We start from the raw sequence: 20,689 nt of genomic DNA on the forward strand, positions 1-20,689 counted from the left end.
TTACGCCTTTAGCGCAGTAAATACGCATTTCTGACCCATGCTTTCCTACCCTTTACTCGTACATGTCTCGTTTGGTCTCTTCTATCACCTCACAAATTATTTGTTGATGACGGAGAAAAATTCGCTCCGTCGACGAGGATCGAACCCGGCACCCCCAGTTCTACGCACTGGGTGCTCTACTACTGAGCTATGCCGATACTGAATCCACAGCACCGGATCGAATCTTCCTCCTTTGGTTTTTTACCTTTGTGGCCTTACTCCATGTTCGACATATATTGTCATCATACAAGGAGCGCACTCATGTGAGTGATTTGTGCGGCCAAGTCTCCACAGTTTTATTACACTGTTAGACGAATAATCTATGTAAAAATTAATTTTTTGGTGCTACAGAATTGTCTGTTACGGTTATTATTTGTTGATGACGGAGAAAATTCGCTCTGGCGCCGAGGCTCGAACCCGGGACCCCCAGTTCTACGCACTGGGTGCTCTACCACTGAGCTACGCCGAGACTCAATCCACATCACCGGATCGAATCTTTCTCCTTTGGTTTTTTCCCTGACTTGTGCAGTTGAGACTCCACAGAATTTTCCTTCGTCATCAACAAAATATAATAACCATAACAAATAATTCTGTAGGACCAAAAAAATAATCTTTACATAGATTATTCATCTAACAGTAGAATTTTATTCTTATTCTCTCTGAGAACAGTTCCTTAATGCATAAGGAAGTGTTTCTACTACACTGCAATGTCTGCAGTGGTTCATGTTAGTGGAATGCCCAGGAACAGTTCCAACTGGTGGAAACATTGTGGTCACCTTAAGCATCTCTCTTCATTCTGAATTGGATAGTCCATTTTTTTTTCACTACCCATCAGTTTGTAGACAGAACTTCAGAGAAAGGATTAACTCCTTTACTTTTATGACTAATTTATATTCAACTTCTCTAAGGCATGATCGTAATAAACAGACTTCATCTGACTCATTTAATTTAGTGATACAAGTTTTGTGAATCTTCTCATAATTCCGTGTAGCATTAGCATGTGGTTGACTTGCAGCTTATAGCATTTTGTTAGTATTTATTTATTGCAGATAAGCTTCTCAAGACGTTCTGAAACTTGATATACAATAGAATCCCTCTTATCCGGGCACCAAAGGTACCAGGCCAGTTCCGGATACGAGATTTTGCCGGATAATTGAATAAATATCGGTATATAGGAAAAAAAAAGTTCGTATTTCATGGTACCAAATGTTGAAACTGCAGCCATGTGAAGCTTATTTCTCTATCACTTGCTTATAACTGAATAAACATAAAAACTGTGTGGATTTTCTTTATTAAAACACATCACACAACACAAATAATACACAAATTTCAGGTTCGAATATTCACTGAAAATTAAAGTTCGTGTGATCTTCCTAATGTGGCAACACTGACGGTCTGAATATAACTAAATAAGCTGTGTGGATTTTCGTTATTAAAACACATCACACAACCACACATAATACACTAATTTTATGTTTGAATATTCACTGAAAACGAAAGTTCGTATTAACTTCCTAATGTGGCAATACTGACGTCCCGAACATAATTAAATAAACATAAAACTGTGTGGATTTTCTTTATTAAAACACATCACACAACACCAATATGACACTAATTTTAAGTTCGAGTCCACACCTGTGGAGTAACAGTCAGCGCGTTTGGCTGCGAAACCAGATGGCCCGAGTTCGAATCCCGGTCGGGGCAAGTTACCTGGTTGAGGTTTTTTCCGGGGTTTTCCCTCAACCCAATACGAGCAAATGCTGGGTAACTTTCGGTTCTGGACCCCGGACTCATTTCACTGGCATTATCACCTTCATTTCATTCAGATGCTAAATAACCTAGATGTTGTTACAGCGTCATAAAATAACCAAATAACATAAAATAAAAAATTAAGTTCGAATATTCACTCAAAATGAAAGTTTGTGCGAACTTCCCAATGTGGCAAAATTGACGGCCCAGTTTGTGACAATGTGGCAGATTCATACATTTTTTGCCTTTGTTTTAGTATTGCCGGTTATTTGGGATTTTACTGTAGTCCCTTGTATTTATGAGATCCATAAAGTATATTGTTAGGTTTGTCACTTGGCACTTGTACAATTTGCTTAACTACACTTCTTATCATATTGTGTGATGCCTTCAGAAACTTATGACTATGAGCAATGTTATCTGCAGAAGCAGTTTTGAAACTGTAGATTAGTGTTGTCAGCAAGTTGATTAATAACATTTAATTTTTGATGAGGCTGAAGTAAATGTGTTGTTGCTAGAACATCAAGCTGTTCCTGCAATTTCTTCAGGATTTTGTTTTCATCGAAAACTAAAGATTGCTTAAAAGTAATATCTAAATATTTACTTTCATCATCAGTAGCCTATCAATGTTTGTAATGACACCAAATAATATATTAATCACATCCGATGTAACTGTACCATTTTAAATGATGATTGCCTTTGATTTATTAGAATTTATTTTAGATCTATGCCAAGTAGGCTTCTAACTATTGCAACAAAGGATTCAAGAGCTGTGCTGTGTTTTTCGTCTTTTGTTAAATGACTAAAATATGGAATGTGTCTGTCAGGAAATTTTGAAATGACTTTCAAACAGGTTATTTCAAACTCGTAATTTAATAATTATCAAATCAAAAGCAACAGACAATGACATTGTCCTTGATTTTATTGTCATCTGCTGTACCCCAGACTAGAAAAGTAATTTGTATGGTGACTTTTATAGCATTCATTTTAAATTTTTTTGTAAGTTACATAACTGTTATTTGTCTCATGTTTCGCTTACTTGTGACTTGTGTTAATTACTAATAGTTTGCTTAAAGACTGTTCTTGATTTTACAGGTGGCACATACTACATGATATCAAGATCATTGGGACCTGAATTTGGTGGTTCTATTGGCCTTATTTTCTCATTGGCCAATGCAGTTGCTTGTGCCATGTACGTTGTGGGTTTCTGTGAGTCATTGTCTGATTTGCTGAGATCATATGGCCTCCAGATAGTGGATGGTGACGTCAATGATATGCGAATTATGGGATCGATCACTATTATGGTTCTCTTGTGTATTGTTGTTATTGGAATGGAATGGGAAGCCAAGGTAAATTTACTCTTCGTGATGATGCTTCGTTTTATAATTGTGCAGTATTGTAAACTTTTGGAACATTCATTCATTCATAATGTTCTTCCCAAGGGCAGATTTTTCACTGTAAATGTAGCATTCTCCAATCTTTCCTATTTTACCCCTTGCTCTTAGCCTTCGTATATGATCCATGTATTTTAATGTTGTCTATCATCTGATATTTTCTTATGCCCCAAACTTTTCTTCCGTTCACCATTCCTTTCAGTACAGTCTTCAGTAGGCAGTTTCTTTTAGCCAGTGCCCCAGCCAATTTCTTTTAATCTTCCTGATCAGTTTCAGCATCATTCGTCCTTCACCCACTCTTTCTAGCAAAGCTTAATTTCTTATTCTGTCTATCCATTTTACATGCTGCATTCTTCTCCATACCCACATTTTAAATGCTTCTATTCGAACTGGTGGATCAAGGTCAAGCAATGACTGTGCTTACTCCATTTTGGACCATTCTCCTCAACTAAAGTCAGCTGGGATAGCCGGAATTACCAGTGCTTCAGTTCACAGTTTTCAGTTCAGTGACTTGTGTGTGGTTTGTACGTGGTCTTGATCCACCAGTTCGAAATGCGCTGAGTATAATCACTTCTCTTCAATTCGTCGTAATGTCCATGTTTTGCCCCATACAATGTCACACTCCACACAAAGCACTTCACTAGTCTCTTTCTTGTTTCTTTTTCCAGAGGTCCGCAGAAGATGCTCCTTGTTCTATTAAAAGCTTCTTTTGCTATTGCTATCCTCCTTTTGACTTCCTGGCAGAAGCTCATGTTACTACTTATATCACATCCCATGTATTTGAAGCTGTCTACTTGTTCCACTGCCTCATTTCGAATTCGCAAGTTTACAGTTTTAGTTTCCTTCCGATAACCATAGTCTTTGTCTTGTTTGTATTTATCTTTATCCCCATACTGTCCACAGATTTTTTACTTACGATTCCACCGACCTAAAAAGGACCGAAGTCGCATCTGTGCAGCATTTGGGAAGGGCGAGGTACCCGTACCTAAATATGACAAGAACTTGAAGAAGAAAAATATTGCTAGGGAAGAAAACAAGAAAGATAAAGAAGAAGCAACAGATTCCGTAGGGAAAATTGTTTCAATAAATTTTGATTTGCAGCAGGTTCTAATGACGTCAAGTGACCCTACCAACAATCCACTTTTTTTTTTTTTTTTTTTTTTTTTTTTTTTTTTTTTTTTTTTTTTTTTTACAAACAACGATTCACAACGTAAAATTTTGCAATATGCAATGTCGTTTCGAAAGAAGATGTATGTTACATGTGGCACGAAGGTGAGGGCGGTAGGGGAAGCTGTGAGGTTGCGTCATGCCTATCCATTACTTTCAGTCACATTCAGAAAATGTAGAAGAATTCCGCTATTTCAGTGATAGGTGTGGAGTTCACAACTTTAATCACTTTGAATCGGACATGTGCTGTGATGAAGCTGGAGATAAAGAGCATTGATCTCAATTTCCTCGCACCTGGACATTTCAGAATGGAGTGTGACTCCATTCATCCGGCAACTGGGACTGAATTCAAGAGAGTGGGAAGCTATGCAGTGTGATCGATAACATTGCTTTTCAGGATTGGAAAATGTTTGTACAATCTCATTTTAATATGAGGCAAAGAAAAAACACCAGTGGATAGTTGGTGAACTGACAAAAAATGTTCTCGATTAAATTTGAGGCGAGCATCTCTAGCAGTTAAAAAATTTGAAGAAGAGTTTGATGATAAGAAGGAATTCAGAGTAGTTGAATGCAGCACAACTACTAGACGGTCATCACACCAGTTGTTGCACCCTTGTAGAAGAAACCAAAATGGATCAGAAAAACCAAGCACAATGTCTCTTTTTTCAGTAAATCACCAGCAGTAAGCTATGATTTTGACAGCTTTTATGCTAATTTATCTTATTCTTCAAGCAGTACAGATGATGTGTAAATTATAATGAGCAGAACTGGTGCTTTATGTACTTGAACATGGGTACTTGCTGCTACACTTACAATTCACAATGGGCGACTGCCTTTCTATGTGAATAAACTACAAGTCAGTATAATGGGTATTAGGCTGAAATAACCTTGGTCAGTGAGGTAAACAATGTTACATGAGATGTGAGAATCTTCAGATATGCCAGACAGATAACTCTCTGGCTGTAGGACAAGAAATCGCTCAACCAGTGGTTGAGGTCAGTTAATGTCAAAGCAGTGCACTGGTACATTTCAATCTAAAAGCAGTGCTTTAGTATATACTCGTAAAGTGCCAATCTGATAATAAGGATCTACTTCATAAATTGTTTAACTTTGATTAAAGTTAGAATAAAAGCTTGGCATAATATTTTGTCCAGAAAAATTGAATTTCAGTGCCAAACTCAAAAATAACTTTAAAATGTTAATAATAGTTAGTGCTAAAACTAGGTAACTCACACATTAATTGAGGGGCTAGGTGCAAGAAGGGCATTTTAGAGAATGTGCCCTTTTTTCAGTAAAATGCTTTGTGTTCTCTTATCTGTTATGCATATGATCACCAAGTTATGATCACAGAGGTCAGGAGTACCCAAAATGTAAAGGCGTGCATACTTACTTACTTACAAATGGCTTTTAAGGAACCCGAAGGTTCATTGCCGCCCTCACATAAGCCCGCCATCGGTCCCTATCCTGTGCAAGATTAATCCAGTCTCTGTCATCATATCCCACCTCCCTCAAATCCATTTTAATATTATCCTCCCATCTACGTCTCGGCCTCCCCAAAGGTCTTTTTCCCTCCAGCCTCCCAACTAACACTCTATATGCATTTCTGGATTCGCCCATACGTGCTACATGCCCTGCCCATCTCAAACGTCTGGATTTAATGTTCCTAATTATGTCAGGTGAAGAATACAATGCGTGCAGTTCTGTGTTGTGTAACTTACTCCTTTCTCCTGTAACTTCATCCCGCTTAGCCCCAAATATTTTCCTAAGCACCTTATTCTCAAACACCCTTAACCTATGTTCCTCTCTCAGAGTGAGAGTCCAAGTTTCACAACCATGCAGAACAACCGGTAATATAACTGTTTTATAAATTCTAACTTTCAGATTTTTTGACAGCAGACTAGATGATAAAAGCTTCTCAACCGAATAATAACACGCATTTCCCATATTTATTCTGCGTTTAATTTCCTCCCGAGTGTCATTTATATTTGTTACTGTTGCTCCAAGATATTTGAATTTTTCCACCCCTTCGAAGGATAAATCTCCAATTTTTATATTTCTATTTCGTACAATATTCTGGTCACGAGACATAATCATATACTTTGTCTTTTCGGGATTTACTTCCAAACCGATTGCTTTACTTGCTTCCAGTAAAATTTCCGTGTTTTCCCTAATCGTTTGTGGATTTTCTCCTAACATATTCACGTCATCCGCATAGACAAGAAGCTGATGTAATCCGTTCAATTCCAAACCCTGCCTGTTATCCTGGACTTTCCTAATGGCATATTCTAAAGCGAAGTTAAAAAGTAAAGGTGATAGTGCATCTCCCTGCTTTAGCCAGCAGTGAATTGGAAAAGCATCAGATAGAAACTGACCTATACGGACTCTGCTGTATGTTTCACTGAGACACATTGTAATTAATCGAACTAGTTTCTTGGGAATACCAAATTCAATAAGAATATAATATAATACTTTCCTCTTAACCGAGTCATATGCCTTTTTGAAATCTATGAATAACTGATGTACTGTACCCTTATACTCCCATTTTTTCTCCATTATCTGTCGAATACAAAAAATCTGATCAGTAGTCGATCTGTTACGCCTAAAACCGCACTGATGATCCCCAATAATTTCATCTACTTACGGAGCTAATCTTCTCAAAAGAATATTGGACAAAATTTTGTACGACATCAACAAAAGTGATATTCCTCGAAAGTTACCACAGTTGGTTTTGTCCCCCCTCTTAAAAATAGGTACAATTATGGACTCCTTCCATTGTTCTGGTACAATTTCCCTTTCCCAAATAGCAAGTACAAGTTTATAAATTTCGCTATATAATGCACTTCCACCCTCTTGTATTAATTCTGCTGGAATTTGATCGATACCTGGAGACTTGTAGTTTTTCAGATTTTCTATCGCAATTTCGACTTCCGAAAGCGTGGGTTCGGGTATAAATGGCGCGCATAGATAACATTATTACAATTTGAATTTTCAACATCAATTTTCTCAAAACTTACATTTAAGAGTAGTGCCTTTCTTGCACCCAACCCCTCAATTAATTAATTATAATAAATCAGTTAATTAAATTTTTATAAAAACTATTCTTAAGATATTAATTTATAGTCTCTTAAATGAGGTATATTAAAAAAAAAAGTCCGATAAATAGAATTGCTACACAGGAAGACAATAATTTCTATGTGCAAAAACTATTTTCTTAATTATGTCAAAACACTTAATTTCGAGTTACCTAGTTATAATTCTACAAGCGATGTGTTATGAGAATTCAAATTAGTTAGAAGAGATGAACTAGATTCATTACGAAAATACAATAGACATATAAAAATCAAAAAAAGCAAAGTGATGTTGCAGAATTTATTACTGCCGGCATATAAAAAGCAGTACTCTTCTTATCTTTTGGTCATTCTTGTAATTTAATTACATAAATATTTCATGTCGAGTTTTTTGCATACAAGGAAAATGATTTTAGCTTTCTCGTTTCAGGCTCAGATTGGTCTTCTTGTGATTCTGTTAGTTGCAATAGCAGATTTTATAATTGGAACATTTATTGGACCACAGAATGATGCTGCCAAAGCAAAGGGATTTTTAGGATATGACAGTATGTATAACAATGACGTATTTTCTTTGTTCTATTGGTGTTAAAAATGTTAAGTAAGTGTTCATATAGTTCTTTATATGTATGTGAATGTGATGCCAGTAGGCCTGATCTGATTGCATGTTGTTTGGATGAGAGTATGATGTTAAATATAGTGATTTCAAGACATTCTGTTGTAAAATTGTTCATATGCCTGATACCATAATGATGAATGTATTTAATGATAATAACATGTTAATAATATTGTATATTGCAGGAATAATTGATTCTTTTAAGACTTACAAGAGTAATTCATCTGCAATTACTAATATTATCTTGCAGCAACAAACAGAATACATTATCATTTCAAGAAATAAATTTGGCAACAAGAAGGTCACTGTAGCTTACAATTTTCGAAGTTTCCTGTGTTACGGTACCAAACATAACATTGTAAGAATATAAATTATTTTGTGTGAACGTATTGTGTTATGAATATAGTAATCCCCAAATATTTCAGATGTCAGATCTGCCAGTGCGTTAGAAATTCCTGACTGTGATGAAGGTATGACCAATGGTCAATGAGAAAAGTAAATTATTTAGTTGTAGTGTTCTTGTTAAAATTCTTATGTTTTGAAGCATTGTTTGTTTCCTTTCGCGTTGAACTTGTGTGGATAAATGAAGAATACATTTTAATTATTATATTTTGAATTTATTTGTGGAATATATGTTGCATAAAATAGTTTGAAACATAAAGGAAAGTGATATTCTTGGAAAATTAATCCGTAGTCAGCGATATTACACACATTTGATTGTACAAATAAATGCATACTCCTTTTAAGAAGTTGCATGAGCATTTTCTATTTCTAAAATAAAAATAACATACTTTTACTGATACTTGTTAATCATAAAACTGTTTTTTTTATAGATAACAACCATATGTTTTTATATCAATGACTATTTGAAACAAATTATTTAGCAGTTGATACTTAAATTAATGTGACAACTTTATCCTTTTCGGTTTCTGTACTGTAGACATCTTGAAATTTCGTTTAGAACAATTGAAGAGTATGATCCCAAAAATTCGCTCAGTTCATTTGGCCATTTGTATGATTTATACATTATATATGATTATGTTTGAGACCTTTTTCATTATATTATAAGTTTGTTTTCTTCCAAAACAACAGCAAATCTTGTCTAAAAGTTTGTGTTATTGTGCATGTCACTTGAAAACTCACTCGCCTGTAGACCGGTGGATAAAAAAATTAGCCCAGTCCTCTCATAAAATGGACTTACCATGTTTTGGGATCACACTCTTCAATTTCAGAGTGGTTTTCATAAGACTGTACTGCAAGAGTAAAGATAACATGCGATATTAGCATTGAGATATTTCTTTCTTCGATGTCTAGTTATTTACTGTGTTTGCCTATGGACCCAAGTATCACGAATTAAAACCCAGCAAAGGGTGATTGATTTTTTAGGTGAAACTCACATGTAAGATTATTTCCATTAAATGAGGAAGTAAAGCCGTAGACCCCATGTAATAAACCTGCTGCATATTAGGAACAACTTTGTTCATGATCAAGACAAAATTTTATGTTTACCCCGTCCATTATTCTGTTTTTAGCTCTTGGTAACATGTTACCACTATTAACAATTGTAGATACACTTGGTAGAAAGGAGTAAGGACATGTCGATTTAAATAGCTCACTGGTCCATAGCCTTTTATGTGCAATAATGTTCGCCTTTGTAAATGAACAAGACCCACTAATTGAAAATTGATATCAACTGAACCAGTGGAAAGGAGTGCATGACTTCATTATCAAGTGCTCAGCATTGGCATTCATTTAACCAATCATAACATTATCTCAACATTTATTTCGGCATACATATCCAAGCTTCTTCAGTCATCACCATAGCTTAATAGTTTCATCATCAATTCTCATTAGATTGCTAATTCGAGTCACTCTACATTTCCGATGTTAACTTCTTCTAAACTGAAATTGCTGCTACTGTGGTCATGCTGCTCTGTTGTAATTGAATGAAACACGTTTGTGAAGAATTAACAAGTGGTCAGAAATATTTATTGTAATAAGTGAAATTACATCTTTGAATATTGGGGATTATTATAGATAGTGATATTGTAATTTATTGTAATTTTTATTCCTTATGACCATGGTTAGGAATTATATACAGTAAAAGCTAAGAATGGGTTATGGTGTCCATTGAGAAAGTTTATAGGTCAGGTTCAGACTGCGAAATCTAACCATATATAATCTTTATTTCATTTATTGCATTCCAAAAATCTTACATTAGCATTGAAGCTTTAAGATGTGGAACAAATCAAGAGTTACATAATTTCTTGGCGAGATGAGATGAGGCAGAGGATTCGTCATAGATTACCGTATTTTGCATTTGCCTTACAGTTAGGGAAAACCTCTGTAAAAACCCAACCAGGTAATTAACCCAAGCCCTAGTACAGCTCCAGGTCAACAGACAAGTGAGTCTGCCGACTGAACTATGCTGATGGCTCTACGAGAATATACAGGTACCATACTTAATACATAAGTAGTAGTTGAACTATGCAGAAGAATGTGCAATAGGCCCACATAGCAAGCAATTGAACTGCAATATGCAATACACAGCCAGCAGATTAATTCAACTTACAAGCCTAAATTATTCATCAGTTGAGCATATATAAAATTATGCAATACATAGCAATCATATTAATTCAATTTACAAGCATAAACAATTGATCAGTTGAGCTATATAAAATTATGCAATACATAGCAATCAGATTAATTAAATTTACAAGCATAAACATTTCAATCAGTTGTCCTATACAAAAATATACAATAACACCAAGTAGATTAATTAAATTTACAAGCATATACGATAATTCATCAGTTGAGCTACAAAAATATATAATACACAACAAGCGGATTAATTCTCTTTACGAGTATAAACAATTTATTAGTTGAACTATACATAAAATATGTAAGTCTGGAGAATGCATCTTGTGCACCTCGCACTGATATGTAAGTTATGGTTAAGACCATTGACAAAATACAGTGTCAGTATAATATATTGTAACAGAATGCAGTGTCTGTATATATTATATTGTACCGGTAACAAAATACAGTAACAAAATAGTGCCGGTATACATTGTAACAAAATCCAGTGTTAGTATATATTGTCACTTATATGTCAGTCCGCATTTTATAAGTTTCATTCTCCAGTCCACGTGACTATCTATTGTTATATTAGCAGTTTTGTGAACCTTGTCTAACCTAGAGACTCTCCCAAAGGACACCGTATCCACTATAGTACTCGGTGACATTCTTAGTTTTTAGTGCATATAATTCCAGTTTTTAGTGTATATAATTTCAATGCTTAATGAGTATTCCACCAGAAATTTGCTGCAATATATTTGAACATGAATCATTGGTGATGCAAGAATTGTGACTGTTCAGACACTTGGATGTAAATCAACCTTAATTAGTGACTTAAGTGCGATCAGTATTGCTTCTTTTTCAGAAAGACTGTGTGCCATACACATTAGAGTTATTAGTTAATTTAATCTCGAGGTATTAAATTAGGCGAAACCTTGTAAATTACATTGGTAGAAACACTTCTTGGGAGTCAGAACCAGTGTTACAAAATATCAGGTTCCCTTTCGAGAAAATAATTATGTAACAAGTTTATTGAAGTATGATGCAGTAGCAAAAATATCTTCATTGTTCTGTATACACTTTTAACACTTATATTATATATTAACTTTATAACTTCTTTATACAGTTATACAGTTAATCAGAGAAAAAAAATATGTTATAGAAAGTATTGTAGGGATGTAAAGACTAATAAGAGAGATCTTCTATCCCGGTCGTGAGGTTTCATTGTACACTTTGTACTGTTGACCTTTTTAAATGAATAAATCACATCCATTAATTCTTGGAATTTCGTAAAGTGCAAATCACTTGTTCAGTATCATAATATAGATTTCATTGCTTGCAATGATGAACTAGTCTTGTGTACCGTACACTTACTTTGTTTATAATATACATAAATCACCACCACCATCCAGTAAATGATTGGAAAAAAAATATAGACTGTACTCTTTGCTTTCAGGCATAATTATGAATTTATATTTACATAAAAAACAGTAAAGTTCTATGTATAAAAGTTACGTCAGTTATTTTTTGCTATTGCAAAGTTATTTTTAATTCATTGCTCATTTCTGAGGGAATACTCTTCATAAATATTAGTCTTAAATAGTACAGTATCAGTTGTTGAAGAGGACATTATTTTGTAATTTTGTATATTAGTTAAAGAAGTGTTATTTTTCGAAAAGTAATCATTTCTTACAAAGAAACATTATTTCTTATACAAAATAAAGTGTAGTTGATGAAAGTCAGTTATTAGAATAATGTAAACGTAAAGTAATAAGTTTTAGAAAGTGGAAGAATGAATACAGATAGAGATGGAAAAATCTGGTATAACTTACATATCGATCGTCCAGTTCAAAAGTGCGACAACTCAAAAATTGCCATTTTTTAGTTATTTATACTACAGAAAACCCCTTTCGGAGCTCTTTCCGATTCAGTATTGAGATAAGTCATATTTATATCCATAAAGAAAAAAATTAAATAAACTGCTTTAGAAATAATTATAACTATGGACTTTACTCATTCATTATTAGTACATTTCGAAAAGTATTAATAATGAACTGGAAGATTGTGATAAACTCGTCCTGAATACTGACTCATTTCTAATTGTCGTGGTTATGAACCAGAACTCTGTTCTTTTTAAGTAATTTATTTGAAACTTTCAACTGAATATATCTCAAAACTTGTTTTTTTGAGTTGTCGCACTTTTGAGCTAGACGATCGATATATAGGCACATATATACAGTACGTAAGTTATATAATACAGTCATTAAGAGAATAGCTAGACAGACAACTGATACAGTTACGGTATGGTGATTGTAACTGAAGACACTTAGTTCGTTTCATCTGTAATTCTTAAGTTCTTGATGAATTTATATAATTTTTTTTTCTTTCTTGTTCTTTTCAGCCCGTTTAATTTCAGAAAACTTCTTCCCAGATTATCGACTAAGTGAAGGAGTTGAACACTCTTTTTTTTCTGTGTTTTCCATCTTCTTTCCTGCTGCAACTGGTATTCTAGCTGGAGCTAATATATCCGGAGATCTGAGTGTAAGTTGATTTTCATAATTTATTATGTTCTGTTATAAGATATTACAGCATTGCAACACACAATTTTTAATTCATATCCATTGTCAGGTTAATTTATATAGTACTAAATAATTATTTAGAATAATTTCATTGTGCTTCCAGGATCCCCAAGGAGCAATTCCTAAAGGTACTTTGCTGTCAATCTTATTAACAACACTGTCCTATCTACTTATGGCCTTCATGTCAGGTGCTGTAATGGAACGAGATGCAAGTGGAAATATTACTGAGCTGATCAATGGCACTTTCACTAATTGTTCTGATCGTCATTGTGATTGGGGTTTGCATAACAGCTTTCAGGTAAATAATGTCATCTAATATTTGCAACTACAAATATAAGAATACCGTACGAGTAGTTATATAAATGATTATCAGTTGTTAACTTGGAGAAATTACTTTGTTTACACAGGTTATGGAGCTGGTATCAGCATTTGGGCCTTTAATTTATGCAGGTTGCTTTGCAGCAACACTGTCCTCAGCACTTGCCAGTTTGGTTTCAGCACCTAAAATATTCCAAGCTCTCTGCAAGGATCAGTTATACCCATACATAACATGGTTTGCCAAGGGATATGGCAAAAATAACGAGCCAGTTAGAGGATATGTTCTTGCTTTCTTTATTTCCATAGGTTTTATACTCATTGGTAAGTTTATGACTTGTTAACTTTTATGAATAGGCATTATGTTCTAAAAATTATGCAAGATACGAATACTACACACCAAGACTCCCTGTGAAAAGCGAATGAGGTAGAAACAAATAGTAGGTAAAAACATTAGAGATTTATATAAGGGCAAAAAGGAATTTAAGAACAGATATCAGGCAAGAGTAAACGTGATCAAGGATAAAAATGGTGACTTACTTGCAGACTCTCATTCCATCCTAAACTATTTTGGACAACTACTAAATGTACATAGGCCAAATAGAAATGATCGGGAGGAAATTCAAATACAAACTGCTGAGCCGTTTATAACCAAACCCACACTTTCTGAAGTCGAAATTGCAATAGAAAATCAGAAAAGTAGAAGTCTCCAGGTATCGATCAAATTCCAGCAGGATTAATACGAGATGGTGGAAGTGCATTATGTAACGAAATTTATAAGCTTGTATTTGATATTTGGGAAAAGGAAATTGTGCCAGAATAATGAAAGTAGTCTATAATTGTACCTATCTTCAATAAGGGGAGGAAAGACTACCTATACTAACTTTCGAGGAATATCATTTTTGTTGACGTCGTACAAAATTTTGTCCAATATTCTTTTGAGAAGATTAATTCCATATGTAGATAAGATTATTGAGGATCATCAGTGTAATTTTAGGCGTAATAAATCGACTTTTTTGTATTCAACAGATATTGTAGAAGAAATGGCAGTATAAGGGCACAGTACATCAGTTATCCATAGATTTAAAAAAGACACATGACTGGTTAAGAGAGAAGTTTTATATAATATTCTTATTGAATTTGGTATTCCCAAGAAACTAGTTCAATTAATTAAAATGTGTCTCAGTGAAACGTACAGCAGAGTCTGTATAGGCCAGTTTCTGTCAGATGCTTTTCCAATTCACTGCGGGCTAAAGTAAGGAGATGCACTATCACTTTACTTTTTAACTTTGCTCTAGAATATGCCATTAGGGAAGTCCAGTATAACAGGCAGGGTTTGGAATTGAACGAATTACAACAGCTTCTTGTCTATGCGGATGATGTGAATATGTTAGGAGAAAATCCACAAACGATTAGGGAAAACACGGAAATTTTACTGGAAGCAAGTAAAGCGATCGGTTTGGAAGTAAATCCCGAAAAGACAAAGTATATGATTATGTCTCGTGACCAGAATGTTGTACGAAATGGAAATATATAAAAATTGGAGATCTATCCTTCGAAGGGGTGGAAAAATTCAAATATCTTGGAGCAACAGTAACAAATATAAATGACACTCGGGAGGGAATTAAACGCAGAATAAATATGGGAAATGCGTGTTATTATTCGGTTGAGAAGCTTTTATCATCTAGTCTGCTGTCAAAAAATCTGAAAGTTAGAATTTATAAAACAGTTATATTACCGGTTGTTCTGTATGGTTGTGAAACTTGGACTCTCACTCTGAGAGAGGAACATAGGTTAAGGGTGTTTGAGAATAAGGTGCTTAGGAAAATATTTGGGGCTAAGTGGGATGAAGTTACAGGAGAATGGAGAAAGTTACACAACGCAGAACTGCACGCATTGTATTCTTCACCTGACATAATTAGGAGCATTAAATCCAGACGTTTGAGATGGGCAGGGCATGTAGCACATATGGGCGAATCCAGAAATGCATATAGAGTGTTAGTTGGGAGGCTGGAGGGGAAAAACCCTTTGGGGAGGCCGAGACTTATATGGAGGATAATATTAAAATGGATTTGAGGGAGGTGGGATATGATGGTAGGGACTGGATTAATCTTGCTTAGGATAGGGACTGATGGCGGGCTTATGTGAGAGTGGCAATTAACCTCCAGGTTCTCTAAAAGCCACTAGTTAGTTATTATTGTGTTTCATCGGAATTGGTTTCTTGGAGAGTCATTACTATGTATCTGTGAGAAGAGAAATAAGAAATATAATTCATGCAAGAAAGTAAGTCTATCACTGTAGAAAATTCCATGAAAATGCAAGAGTCTAAGCAAGTGACGTCAGAGTAGTGTGATGTATCTAACTCTTTGCCGTTCCTAAGGAAGTGATGCCAGATGTTGAAAATTTCGTAACATTTTATTCATTTCACCCTCGAGCATAAACATTTCACACTGAAAATATGTTGTGGGCTTTATACAGGTTGAACCAGCTACCTTTTATAATTCTAGAATGTATGTAACCTGTTAAGACAGAAATAACATGATGTTCAAGATTCCTTTGCTTACCCCGTAGAAATTTTCATTCTCTTGTTCTCCTTTTTCAAGTCCTTCACACCTCTACACCTACCTACCTTGCCTCCCGTTTCAGTGACCTGTCATCATATCATAATCTCTTCACACTCACGCAAAATAGCCGCATACTAGCCATACCAACACATAAGATATCATCGTATTCATCATCATACACAATCTCGCTCTCACGCTTATGGAATACCCTACCTAGTGACATCAGAGACTGTCAGAATTTAGTAGCATTCAAAAGCAAACTTATTAAGCACTTTCTTACTGCTTAATTAATAAAAAAAAAAAAAAAGAAATGTTTCTCTCTTCGTAACTTTTACAATAAACTGTCTAGCTTTTATTAATCAGTTAATCTTTTAGTACTTAGATTTTTATTATATTTGTAAATTTAATATTAATTGTAATTATAATTGTAATTGTATTCTTAATATTGTAGTTATAATTCCCTGGTAGAGGTGAAGAGAAGGCCTGATGGCCTTATCTCTACCAGGTTAAATAAATAAATAAATAAATAAATAAATAAATAAAAATAAATAAATATATAGTAACAGGACACTTCACGCCTTAACAGTAAGACAATTCCAAAAAATGTCATTCTTTCATATGGTGTAGTTAAGAGATCGTGCCAAGTGATCAGATGTAGTAGGATGTGCAGTTAACATCTCGCCAAAAAAAAAAAAAAAAAAAAAAAAAAAAAAAAAAATGTAAAAAAATTGTACAAAATTGTAGAAAATTACTAAATTCTAAAACTATAAAAATTTGTAAAAATTGTAATTGTAATATTGTAAAATGTTGACATGTTCCACATCTTAAAGCTTCATTGCTCATGTAAGATCTATGGAATAAAATAAATGAATGAATGAATGAAACCAAGATACAGTGTGTAGTCGCAATGTAGACCTATATTTCCTGTTGTACAAAGGGTCCATTTCTTAGTGATTGCATACCATCAGAGATCAATGTTTTTAGAAGTCTATAAACTGCGGGTTGCATAAATTTAAATTATAAGAGGCAACTGGTTCAACCTGTAGGCTTATACCATAATGCAATAGTGTGTTACCGTAATTACACTTTATAGATAGTTTATAGGGAGAAAGGAACTGTCCACTCTACCCCATTATATTCTGGATTAGTTGCCTCATGAGTGATGGCTTATTGGTGTCACTTATGATATTCGAACCTGCCTTCGGATAGTCAACTAAACAACAAAAAACAGTTTGTTTATAAGAAGATGGTTTTTAGAAACATTTTGTAAAGTTCTGTTTTATGTATGAATTAGGTCTCTCTAGTTTTTTCTTTCCCAAACACGAAATAATGCTGTTTTTAATATTATATTTTCTTATTAGTGATTAATAATATGCGTAAATTGAGATGATTAATTTTCAAAATTGTGTTTTCTGATGTTTCAGGAGAATTAAATGCAATTGCACCACTGATCTCCAACTTCTTCCTAGCTGCATATGCACTTATTAATTTTAGTACATTCCATGCTTCCTTAGCAAAACCTATAGGCTGGAGACCAAAATTCAGGGTATGTAATTGCATAATACTTCAAAAGAAATCTCTCTTGATATTTAATGGTCCTAAATTCAAGTTAATTCCCTCTCTTTCTTTTTTTTCAGTATTACAATATGTGGTTGAGTTTGGCTGGAGCCATATTGTGTGTGTTTGTCATGTTCCTTATAAGTTGGTGGACTGCCCTTGTTACACTAGCTTGTGTGTTGGCTCTCTACCTTATAGTTTCGTATAGGAAGCCAGGTAAGGAATAACTTGTTTCTGTACACACACACATACATATTCCACAGTGTAAATACAAAATCATTGATTGTTATGTACGCTTATGTTAGAATTCGATATTATGTATACCAATGTAATATTTCAATATAATAATATTATAATATAATATATAAAATATAAATAGCTACTGCATAAAATTTAGTCACTGCTGCGTTCAAATGAAGTAATGAAATCTTTATAAAGAGTGACAGAGAGGAATTTATTTAATTTTAATATAATTAAATAAAACACATTATTATTTGGGGGAGAGACCGTAACAGACCCCTAGGTCTAATACATGAATTGGTTATGATAATGACATTATTATTTGATATTTTTCAGATGTAAATTGGGGTTCCACAACTCAAGCACAAACATACAAAAATGCCTTGCAATCTGTTCTTCAGCTAAACAATGTTGAAGATCACGTAAAAAATTATCGGCCACAAATTCTTGTTCTCTCAGGAATGCCAAGCTTCCGTCCACCACTGATTGATTTTGCCTATCTATTAACGAAAAATCTCTCTCTTCTTATTTGTGGACATATATTAAAGGTAAGTACTATACTCACTACATAGATGTTATTTTAATGCTACTATGCTTCAACACTATTCATAATTTTGTTGAAATGAGTAAGGTTTGCTTTTGTTTTTCTCTAGTGTAAATTTTGCCTGACAAGTGTATCCATGTGAGAGTATACGGCCTACAAACAATAAAGATGTCAATCTATTTATCTATCTTTGCAATATGCTAAAATTTTATATGTCAATTTATGGAAAATAAAACAAAAAGAAATGTTCACGATTTTGTTTGCCCCCTCCCCTCCCCCCTTCCCCTCACACACATTGCAACCCGTTATTTGTAAGTCTGTTTTGTTAACCTTTCTCAATTGCGCATTTTTTTTCCTATCAAATTAATATTTTATGTGTTATTTGTGATATGGGCACAAATGAAGTACCGGTACTGGTACCTGAAACTCCTGTATTACTTACACATTAAAGAGAAATCTTGGTAAAATCTTAGGAACAATGTTTAATGTAGAGATTGTGGCTTCATTAGTTGTTGAAGTTAACTCTTGAACCAAATTTCATGTCAGAACTCATTATTTAACATTGATGCCACTTTTAGTTTCAAATTTTCAGTACCTTTTAGTGGATTCTTTTTATCGTTTAGTAATGGTTCATATGAATGACAGAATTCTTATTCATATTCAAACACCATATTTCTGTGTTATTTAAAGTGCGATACAAATGTTTATTTTATATCTATGAAACTATTCTTACAACTGATGTGTACTATATTTAAAAGTGAATTGTCGTATGTTGATTTTATGCCAAAAAAATCGTAACATTCAACCTATTGTAGATACATATCAATTTTTCTCTTGTTAGATCACTTTAGATTTAAAAGTTTGTTTTGAATATTTTAGTGCAATAAACATGGCTAATTATTATTTTTCAATTTTACAGGAAAACACAGTTGAAATGAAACTTTGTTGTTATCAGTTTTTATTTAACATATTTCTTGCAGAGTCCTGTATCACAGCGAGTCAGAAATATATTAACATACAAGGCTCACAGCTGGTTGCGTTCACATAAAATCAAGGCTTTTTATACTCATGTGGATGAAGTGAACTTCGAAGAAGGAGCCAAAGCATTGCTCCAAGCTTCAGGTGTTGGCAAGCTACGACCAAACATCTTGCTTATGGGCTACAAAGGTGACTGGCGAGAGTGTGAAAAGGAAGATTTGGCCATGTACTTCGAGGTGATGCAGTAAGTGAAATTTACAACTATGTACGAAATAGAATTGATTAGTTTATGGATTATGTGTTGTAATAAAAATGAATCTTATGTCAGATGTGGGATTTCAGTTGGCTATGAATTAGCCAACTCATGACCAATTAAAATATGCTTTATTTAATTGTTTTACTCTCGTAACTACTTTCCCATATAGTTCTTATTCTATACATTTTAACAGCAAGTAAGAATATATTTACTGTGTAATTACATAGTAAGAGGTATGAAGTTATAGAAGAATGAAGAAAGAAGCAGAACTGCAAGCATTGTATTTAGAGCTGGGAACGGAGCGAGTAGAACTGTTGAGTTACTCGGTTCTAACGGTTTATGTGCTTGGCAGCGGAGCACCGAAGTTACTCGGTTAACCGTAGCCGTTACCGGTCAGTTCAGACGTTCAGAGTTCACGTGTTTCACTTAATTCTAGCAGACAACAACGTAGGTACTGTTGTATTTAAATATTTTCTGCTGCAGGACAAATTATTTCCTTATCCCCAAGGCGGTCTGAAAGGTCTCTAGTATTGAAGGGGAGTTCATCCTATCATATGACCTGTCAAGTGGGTCTAATGAACACTGACAGTCTGAACATATTACTGTAAATAATAATAATAATAATAATAATAATAATAATAATAATATTATATATTTATTATTATTATTATTATTATTATTATTATTGTTATTGTTATTATTATTATTATTATTATTATTATTATTATTATTATTACTACTACTACCACCAATATTAAAGTCCAGGATAACAGAGAAAGTATGGAACTGAACGGGTTACATCAGCTTCTTGTTTATGCGGATGACGTGACTATATTAGGAGAAAATCCACGAACTATTAGGGAAAACACGGGAATTTTACTTAAAACAAGTAGAAAGATAGGTGTGAAAGTAAATCTCGAAAAGACAAAGTATATGATTACGTATCGTGACCAGAATATTGTACTAAATGGAAATATAAAAGTTGGAAATTTATCCTTTGATAAGGTGGAAAAATTTTAATATCTTGGAGCAACAGTAACAAATATAAATGA

The 20,689-nt window shown here is 33.9% G+C and overlaps 1 protein-coding gene across 2 annotated transcripts in view; it reads left to right on the forward strand.

Moving 5' to 3' along the window:
* Positions 1–20,689, forward strand: part of Ncc69 (sodium chloride cotransporter 69) — a 520,228-nt gene that overhangs the window by 471,915 nt on the left and 27,624 nt on the right. For both annotated transcript variants that reach the window (XM_069823777.1, XM_069823780.1), the window contains exons 5-13: positions 2,881–3,134; positions 7,845–7,959; positions 13,006–13,145; positions 13,287–13,481; positions 13,591–13,822; positions 17,487–17,608; positions 17,700–17,835; positions 18,196–18,407; positions 19,384–19,625. In XM_069823777.1, coding sequence (XP_069679878.1) covers positions 2,881–3,134; positions 7,845–7,959; positions 13,006–13,145; positions 13,287–13,481; positions 13,591–13,822; positions 17,487–17,608; positions 17,700–17,835; positions 18,196–18,407; positions 19,384–19,625 — 1,648 coding nt within the window. The remainder of the gene's footprint in view (positions 1–2,880; positions 3,135–7,844; positions 7,960–13,005; positions 13,146–13,286; positions 13,482–13,590; positions 13,823–17,486; positions 17,609–17,699; positions 17,836–18,195; positions 18,408–19,383; positions 19,626–20,689) is intronic.

Source organism: Periplaneta americana, chromosome 4, assembly GCF_040183065.1.
Source record: "Periplaneta americana isolate PAMFEO1 chromosome 4, P.americana_PAMFEO1_priV1, whole genome shotgun sequence".
In the NCBI taxonomy this organism is placed as follows: domain Eukaryota; kingdom Metazoa; phylum Arthropoda; class Insecta; order Blattodea; family Blattidae; genus Periplaneta; species Periplaneta americana.